Source organism: Peromyscus leucopus, chromosome 7 (assembly GCF_004664715.2).
Source record: "Peromyscus leucopus breed LL Stock chromosome 7, UCI_PerLeu_2.1, whole genome shotgun sequence".
NCBI classification, from domain to species: Eukaryota; Metazoa; Chordata; class Mammalia; order Rodentia; family Cricetidae; genus Peromyscus; species Peromyscus leucopus.
In genome coordinates, this window is record NC_051069.1 from 16,951,795 (window position 1) to 16,960,705 (window position 8,911).

Below are 8,911 nucleotides of genomic sequence, written 5' to 3' on the forward strand. Positions count from 1 at the left end.
ATGAGTTCAGGAAGGCAAGTAGCCCCTAGGACATTCACGGTCACCAGCATCTGAGGCTGTGGTGGCCTGGACTTCCTTAAACTTGTGACCCAGTGCTGAGCAGGGTCTATAGGGTATGAAGCCCTCTCAGTGGGGGAAGCTGGTATTGTTGGTCTCAATTTGGTCTCACAGGACAGGTCCTGCTCTGAGGCTCAGTCACAAATTACCTGTAGATCTGCAATGTTCTTTATCAGGTGTACGTAGAACAGAAATCAAGCCATCTCTCCTCCTCGCTGTGGCCAGCCGCCCAACTCACCCCTACAGCAGCCGGCCTTGGAATGCGGGCCCTCGGTGCCGCGGGGTCTCTATGGATGGACTGCAATGCATGGCTAATGAGGCACTGGACAGCCGTTCCCATGCCAAACGTCCCACCACTTCCAAGTCATTATATCTGCTTTTGCTGGGAGAAAGGGCTTGAGACAGGCCTTGCTGTGTATCTCAGGCTAGCCTACAGCTTCCTTTGTAGCCCAGGCTATCCTCAAACTTGCTATGCCCCTGCCTCTACCTCCCAAACACAGGATTACAGGTGTGTGCTACCATGCCCAGTCTATTCTGTTTTCTATAATCTTTCTGTCTCCATTGCTACCAGGTGAGACTGTCTCTAGCAGCTCAGGTCCACCCATGTTTATCTATCACCAACTATGAATCAGGCCCCAGACAGACCTCTACTAATGACTGTATCTACAAGCCCCCATGGGACACACTTGTTAAAATTCCTTCCCTAGATGGAGGCATAAACAACGTCTACCCTCTCCTCCCATGGTCCCAATGACAAATTGCTATGGGACTCTACTGAGTTTCACAGAAGAGAACCAAGGAGCTCACTTACTGAGCAATGGGTGAGAGGTCATGGGCAGGAGCGTGGACGATCTTAAGGCAGCCCGCAGGAGAGCTGCACCCAGCAGGAATGACAGCTTCACCCATGGCCTCTCAGGCGGAACCTCTCCCTAGTCCTTCCCTGTGTATACGCTCTGGCCCTTTCCCCAGAACCTGAGGCCAGGCCATGTGTAATTAGGGCAAAATTGCTGACCACTGGGAGGGAGGGGGCCGGCTACTCGGGTGAGGGTGTTCTGGCTCTCCAGGCCCTTCCTCTCAAGAGAACCAATAGCAACAAGCCCCGCAGAGACGATCTTCGGCAAACAGCGCCAGCTGAACTCATAAAGATTGTGACGGTTTGGCTGGGAGGATAGTCCTCTTCACCACTGTTCAAACTGTGGGTAAATAAACTTTGTGGGGCCTGTTAAAATCTTCAGGGTGGGGCGGGGGAGATAGCAAGTGCCTTGCACGTAAGTATAAAGGCTGGAGTTTGAATCCCGAAACTCATAAAATCCGGAGCAGCTCATGTCTGTAATCCCAGAGTGCCTAAGGCAAGATTGGAATGACAGACAGAGTTCCTGGAAGCCCAAGGGCCGGATGGATAGCCAGGTGCTCACAGCAGCAAACGAGGAGCCCCTCGTGGTGCATCCCACAGGTGAAAGGGAGGACTAACACCAGAGACCATCGTCTGATCCACACACACCATGGCACACGTGCATCCATTCTTACACACACACACACACACACACACACACACACACACACACACACACACAGCTTTGGGGCATCTCCTATAAGTAAAGTCTATGAGTTCTGATGATAGCTCTTAATAACATCTTTAATTCCTAGGAAACCTTTGCTTCCCTCCTTATTATGAACTGATGTTAAAAGCACTGCTGGTCGATACTGCCTCCCTCATCTTCAGTGTGGTGGTGGGGATGAGGGAAAGATACCCTTCACTCTTGCCTCTATGGCCTCCAGCTGGCAAAAGACCCCTTTACCAGCTGCAACACTCGGGAAAGTGGGCTGGGCCCTGCCCCTTGTCTGGGCAGCACAGCGGAGCTGATGGTGTTGACAGATGAGCCAACTCTGAGAACATGAGCATGGGAGACCTAACCCCACCCCTCATCTTCCATCTGGGGGCATGGGTTGGGGAGAGATGCCCTCTCATCGATGCCTGAGGCAGGTGGGAGAGCTGGCCCTGCCCCTCATCAGCTGCAGCACTTGGGAGAAGCGGCCCCTACACCTTGCCTGGCCAACACAGTAGAGCTGACCCTGAAGGCGTAGGTGTGGGAGGACCAACCTGAGGATGTGAAAGTGGGAGAACTGGCCCCGCCCCTTGCTCGGTGTTGCCAGGGGTGAACTAGCCAGGGCAACGCTGGAGAGCTCCCCCTGGTGGTGAAGACGGGGAGAGCTGGTGGGCTGACCAACCCTGCAGCTACCCAGGCCCAGAACCAGGGTTATGTGTTGGCCCACCCCAACATCTACCCCATCTGTGATTTCCTGGAGCATGGAGGGGTGGGAGCGTCAGCCCTTCAGACTCAGGGCTGCAAAATCTCCACGACACAGGACAGCAACTGGATGTCCAGGGAGAGTCCCAGCGAGGGCCCAGCGGCAATGGTGTAGCAGAGACCAGGGGCCAAGAACCAGACCAGTGATTCTTTGGGATGAACTCTCGCGTGTAAAAATGGATGGATAAAGGGGTTTACTGCGTGACTCACTGTGCCACGCTGCAGCTTCCATGAGGAGATGATCCCTCTCTTTCTCCCCCCTTTCTTTTCTTAAATTTTATTTTGTTTCATGGGGGGGGGTGGCAAGGGAGATGAGTAAAATCGGGAGACATGATGTGGAGACATGATATGAAAGATACAAAGAATAAATGAAAAGAAAGTTAAAAATATGGCTGGTTCCCATTCGCGGTCAGAATGGACAAAGTTGCTGGATCAATGATGTGTTCTGATATTACATACTTTCCATCCAGCTCAGAGGTTTCCTTGCACTGCTTAAAAACTAGATGTTGGGGCTAGAGAGACCGCTGCTCCTCCAGAGGACCAGGGTTTAATGCCTGCTCCCATAACGTGGCCCACAACCCTCTTTAACTACAGTGACGGGGGATCTGACGCCCTCTTCTGGCCTCCACAAGCATTGCATGCACACGGTACACAGACACACCTTCAGGCAAAATACCCATACACATAAAATAAAAATAAAATTTCAGTTTTTTTTTTTTTTAAAAAAAAAGGCTAGATGTCTTTTTCCTTCTTTCTCCCTCACCGCACTCACTGCCTTGGTCTCCCCCTCTTATTGGAGACATGCTTTTACTATGCAAACCAGGCTGGCTTTGAACTTACTTTGACCTGAGCTGAAAGTACAGGCATATGCCACGGCTCCCGGCCTAAGACTATTTTCAAAGAGCGTGCTGCCGGGTTGCAGGATTCCAGGGCAGTGGGACAGGGCCCCACTGTCCACTTCCCTCCTTGTCCCTGCCTTGCCTTCCCTGGGACGCTTCTCCTAACCCAGGCCCAGGAAGCCAGCCATGGAGATGAGAAGGTGCCTGAAGCCCTAGAGGCTTGCAGCAGCCCTGAGGTGTGGCAAGGCCAGGGTGTGGGTGTGACACCACCCAGGAAGCAGCCCTGGGTGACCGGGGTGCTGCTGCTGTCACGGAGCCACACCCTATGCCGTATAGACTGTCCTTCAGCCTGGGTCCTGCCCCTGGGGCTACTGCTGCCCTCAGCTTTGCTCTAGGGAAGGTGAGCCCAGGAGTGTGGGCTTGGGATAGAGATAGGAGGGCAAAGTGGTTAGGGTCCGTGGCCTTCCCTGGCTGCAGAGCTCCAAAGCAGAGCAGGAAATGGATTCTGGCTCTCCGCTTGAGCAAATGAACACCCTGGTGAATGAGACGGGCAAGCCAGTTGCCTCCATCCATAGCTGTGGACTGGTCCTACACTCTCTTTGTAAAGATAGGGAAACTGAGGCCCAGGCAGGCACAAGGTGCCCTCTCCAGGCAAGGTCCTGTGTCTCCTGTACAGTCAGTTTTGAGGGAGGAAGGTCACTAGCGTGGGCCTCAAGTGAAGCTGGCCGGAAAGGAAGGAAGGAAGGATGACTTTTTCGGCTTTCATCCTCCTGGCTGTGGCCCCAGGAAAGGACCCAGGCTGAGTCTTGGAGTCCCGTGAGTGAGAAATCCGCATGAGAGTCCCCTGTGGGCTTGGTGGTGCCACCCTTAGAAGAAACCCTCCCTCAGCTTTAACCAAAAGGTCTCAACTTGTCTCTAAGCACCAGAGAGGACAGTTGGGGTGGGGTGGGGAGTTGTGGGGGGAGAGGAAAAGCTGAAGCTGCAAAAACAGGAGGCGTGAGGTAGCTCTGTGGCCTGGGCCGGGCCCCTCACTAGCCAGGTTTCCTTCATTCATGGGTGAAAAGATTTGATTTATACCTGTGCCGAATTTGAAAAGGCAAGCAGGGAGCTGCCTAGCCCGGCAGCCTTCTTTAGGACCTGAGGGGTGTAGGGGGTCAGAGGTGAGATAAAAAGAAATGACATCAGCAATGGGCCAGGCCTTGACCACGCCGGATCACCTTCAGTTGTCCAAAGTTTATTTGTATTTACCTGCATCATATAGGTGTAGGAACTGAGAGAAAAAAAATGACCTATGCAGCCCATACAAAGCCGGGAACCAAACTGAACAAAAGGTGACCTGGTGCCGGCCGGGGCTGCTGACGTCTCCCTTGGGGTCCCCCTCCCCTCCCATGTGTCCTCCTCAAGCCCTCCACTAGACTGTCCTGATAAGCTCTGCTGTTGGGGTTGCATGTCCCAGAGGAGAATGAGCCTGTGAGCACAGAAGCCATCCCTCTGCCGGCTCTGGGGAGGATGTCTGTAGAGAAATCAGTATCTCAGCCAGGGTCCCAAGTCAGTAGAGGCTGTGGCTCAGACCGCCTCTATGATATTTAAGACCAAAGTCAAGGCCCCACTTTTATGAGAAAACTCCCCTCACGGGGCTGCCACCTCTATGCCACCGTCCTAGGTCACTTCTGCCCGACTGGACCTGTTCCGCAAGCTCACCGCCCCCAGCCAACTCCACTCACCCAGAAAGCATCTCGGAACTGCAGCTGGGCCATCATCCTCAGGCGTCTCTTGTGTCAAATGCTAGCGCTCCTGCCTCAAGCAGGGCTGAACATGGGCCAGGAGCCAGGAGCCCGTCACAGTCCCAGCGCGGCTGGCCCAGGCCCTCCCCTCCTGCTTCCAGCCGCGCGGCGCCCGCCGTCTGCGAGCTCAGAAGGCAGCCACAAGCCAGAGACAACTGCCGGAGGGAGGAAAAAAGGCTCAACCTGTTTTGTTTGGGGCTAGAATCAGCAGCGAAATGAGGAAGGAGCCCTGCCCAGCGATGGGAGGGTGGACCACGATATCCAGCCCAGGCCCTTGCCAGCCCCGGTGATGGAGGACACAGGCGGAGGCCCAGGGCAGGCAGCCCAGGTGGCAGGCAGAGAGCGGGAGAGAGGCAGGATGTGTACAGGCCAGGAAGGCAGGCAGGCAGCCTGAGGCCTGCACAGGAAGGTTTGTGCAACCTCCCCCTCGGCAGGCGCAGGGCTCCAACCCACAGGAAGTGGAGCTGCAGTCCGTTCTCCTGTGCAGCCCCGCCTGCCACCTGCCACCCTGATGCCTGCGCAGGTCCTGGCTCAGTTTAGCCTTAGAACCATCAACGTAGGAATCCTGGGGCTGTCGCCCATCTGCCCAAGCCACAGGAGGATAGGTTCTTGGGGGTCTCACCCAGGTCTAGGACACCCCCAATTCATTCCAGCCTTAGCAGTTGATGCCTCAGACCAGGTCCCACCTTTAAGTTGCTCACAGTAGGGAGCAGACTCAGCTGTGGTCCAGGGGCGGTGTGAGCACAGAGGTGGAGTCAGCAGGTAAGCCGCTAACGGGGGAATCAGCCTGGTGTGGCATGGGTCCTGGTACCTGTGCACATCTTCACCCATTCCAGCTTCAGTCCGAGATTGTGAGAGACAGAGAGACCGGAGTCTGGAGCCCCCAGCTCTGGATCAGCTTTTCTTTAATTTGGGCCCTTCTCTTTAGTAGCTGAAGGACCTTGACTGACCTTCAGACTCAGAGCCTCAGCCTCCCCTATCTGCCACCTGCAGTCTGTGGAAGAGTTATCTCGTATCAAGAATACCTCTGGAATTTCTCTTTGAGGGGCAGGTCCCGGGGAACACAATCCTAAGACAGGGTTTGCCCACTCAGCAGAAGAGGCTTCTGGGAGTCCTGAGCCCAGGGTGGGTTGGTGAAAAGGATGAGTCAGGGACTGTCCACAAATCACCACCCTCACGGAGGCTTACCTTAGGACCGACTGGGTTGATCAGGCAGCTGCGCTCCCAAGTGGGGGTTACATACACCAGGGCTTAGAGGGAGGTACACCCAGGCTTCCTTAGACAGCCCCCCAAGGAGAAGCACAATGAGCCTGGTGCTGGAAGCATCGCATGCTAGACTCCTGGGACTTGAGATAATAAGCATCTTTTTTTTAAGTATTTGTTTTTTATTTTTATTTGTATGTATAGGGGTGTGTATCTTATATGTGCACAGATACCTGTGGAGCAGAAGAGGACGTCCGATCCTCTGGAGCGGGGCTCACAGGCAGCTGTGAGCTTCCTGATCCAGGTGCTGGGGATTGAACTCTGATCCTTCAGAAGAACAGATAGATAGCCAGGTGCACACAGACGCAAACAGGGAGACCCTGAGCCCTGGGATGGCAGATGGTGTGTGCCAGCATGGCCTGGAATCCCAGCCCTCTTTCTGGACTGCCTCCACTGGTCTTCATTCCTGAGGCAAATCCTCCCACCCTTCAAACCTTCTAAATACAAGACCTTCCTTCACCCTCTGCCTTTTTCAGCTGCGGAACAGAAGAGCCAGGGCGGCCAGTTTGGCTCTGGGGCACTTACTAAGTGTGAGGTGCTCCATCAAGTCTCTCAGTCCCTATCCATTCCACACTCATCCTTAAGATGAGAAATTCAATGATTACCTTAACTCCCTCAAGTTCTAAGGGCCAAGAAGCAGAGGGTTGGTATGGTCCCAGGCCTATATGACACCAACACAGATGTCCTCAGCCTCTACAGTTCTTCCCACCAACACGCCTGTTCTGCCCCAGACCCTCTCTCCCCAGCAGATAGGTGGAAAACCTGAACCGAAAGAGGCCGTTGGGCTTAGCACGTGGTTTTGTGTTCACGGTGTTATATGTGTCAGCTGGAAAGGCTTTTCACCATACAAAACATGAATAAGAGTACATGACAGGGCCGGGCGGTGGTGGCGCACGCCTTTAATCCCAGCACTCGGGAGGCAGAGGCAGGCGGATCTCTGTGAGTTCGAGGCCAGCCTAGGCTGCCAAGTGAGTTCCAGGAAAAGGCGCAAAGCTACACAGAGAAACCCTGTCTCGAAAAACAAAAACAAAAAACAAAAACAAAAACAAAAAAAAAAAAAGAGTACATGACAGGGAGGTATTATTGTCAGCCCACAGGGGTGTGGAGGCAGGGGGTTCTCAAGCTGTTGTGCATCGAGGCTCCAGCTCTGCCTCCTCTGAATTCCTCTCCTGCTGATGGTCTTCTTCCCCGTGAGCAGTAGCACCCCTGGTCTACCCCTCCAGATGCAGCCACATCAAATAAGAAGAGGGAAGCCCATGCCATCTTCTCCAAAGCCCAGCTCCTCAGGAAATCTCCCTGGGTGTCTCATTGGCTAAGAGTAGGTACCACTTAGCACTGTTGCCGTGAGAGCTGACCCCATGGGGATGTTACAGATGCTGGAGAAAGTCACAGAGACCTTCTCCTCAGTTTAGACCCACAAAGGCTGCTGAACCATGTCTGCCAGGAGGAGAACAGGCCTGGTTTCTTTGTTAAGGGAATTGCAGACCAAAAGACAAGTTCCAGGAAGATTTCTCCTTATGGGGTGGGATTGGAGGACAGTGTTTTGATGAGGAGGTGGGTCACAAGGAGGGAGGGGGGTGTTACAAGGACAATAAGGCCTGGAAGGTGCCACCATGCAGGGCGAGCGAACTGGTGGAATATAGATGGAGGGATGTAGAGTAGCACAGAGATTTGCAGGAAGCCTTCAAAGACTTGAACCACATGTTAACCCGGTTTCCTCCCTCACCAGCCATCGCCCACACCAAACCCGGTCCTTAGGGAGGGGATCTGGGCTTGAAAATCACAGCTCTTTAATGACCGTTCCTGCGGCTTCAAAACACAGTTTGCCTTGAAGTCTAGGCAGCTGTGCCCCAGGCCAGCCCAGACTGTTTGACATAGCATTTTGAGCACGTATGTTTGAAGAACTCAAGAAGTTATAGGTCTAAGGACTAAAAATAAATCGCAAATGCAGCTGTTACAGCATTGATTGGCACAGCCAACTGCCTGGTGGGATTCAGCTCTTTAGCCACTCTGTTCATCCTTTGAGCCATGTAAGCAACAAAGACAGCGTCACTGGTAGACGTTTGGGGAGTCTCAATACCTGTGGTGTTTTTATTTGCTGTTTAAAGTTGCACTCCCTTGGGGATGGATATTTGTAGAAGACACACTGAGATCTATCAAGTTCAGAGTTTTTCTGCCCAGTACCAGACTGGCCTGTGTTCTGCTGGGGACAGGGATGTTGAGCCAGACATCTCCACTGCTCATGACCTGACTCCTCAGTCTACAGTGGACAGGCAATCCCCAAGGGTGTCGCAAACAGGCAAGGATGCATTAGGTGCACGGAATGAAGGTATTTCTGCGGAATATGCCATGTGTTGTCTGTCTGGGCCAGGGACAGCTGCCACAGACCATCCTGAGATGCTCTTGGGCATACTCCTAACCCCGACTCTCTAGAAACCAGCAGCTGGATCCTTGCTGTAGGCAGAAGGAATCTAGGCAGGAAAGGAGAGCAGAAGACCAGCCCAAGCGGAGCTGTAGGAGGCTACCACACCTGGAGCTAGTCCTTGAAGTGTGCGTCACTGTTACACCAGACTGCTCCTGACAAATCATACAAACCAGCAATATGGCTCAGCTGATAAAGATGGGTGCCACCAAGCCTGAGAACCTAAAGTCACCCCCT

At 53.6% G+C, this 8,911-nt stretch overlaps 1 protein-coding gene across 2 annotated transcripts in view; it reads right to left on the minus strand.

Moving 5' to 3' along the window:
• Positions 1-5,419, minus strand: part of Pstpip1 (proline-serine-threonine phosphatase interacting protein 1) — a 42,717-nt gene extending 37,298 nt beyond the window's left edge. The window contains exon 1 of one of the 2 annotated variants that reach the window (XM_028865037.2): positions 4,930-5,419. In XM_028865037.2, coding sequence (XP_028720870.1) covers positions 4,930-4,940 — 11 coding nt within the window. In that variant the 5' untranslated portion in view covers positions 4,941-5,419. The remainder of the gene's footprint in view (positions 1-4,929) is intronic. The other variant, XM_028865035.2, reaches the window with a different exon arrangement.
• Positions 5,420-8,911: the final 3,492 nt, after the last annotated feature.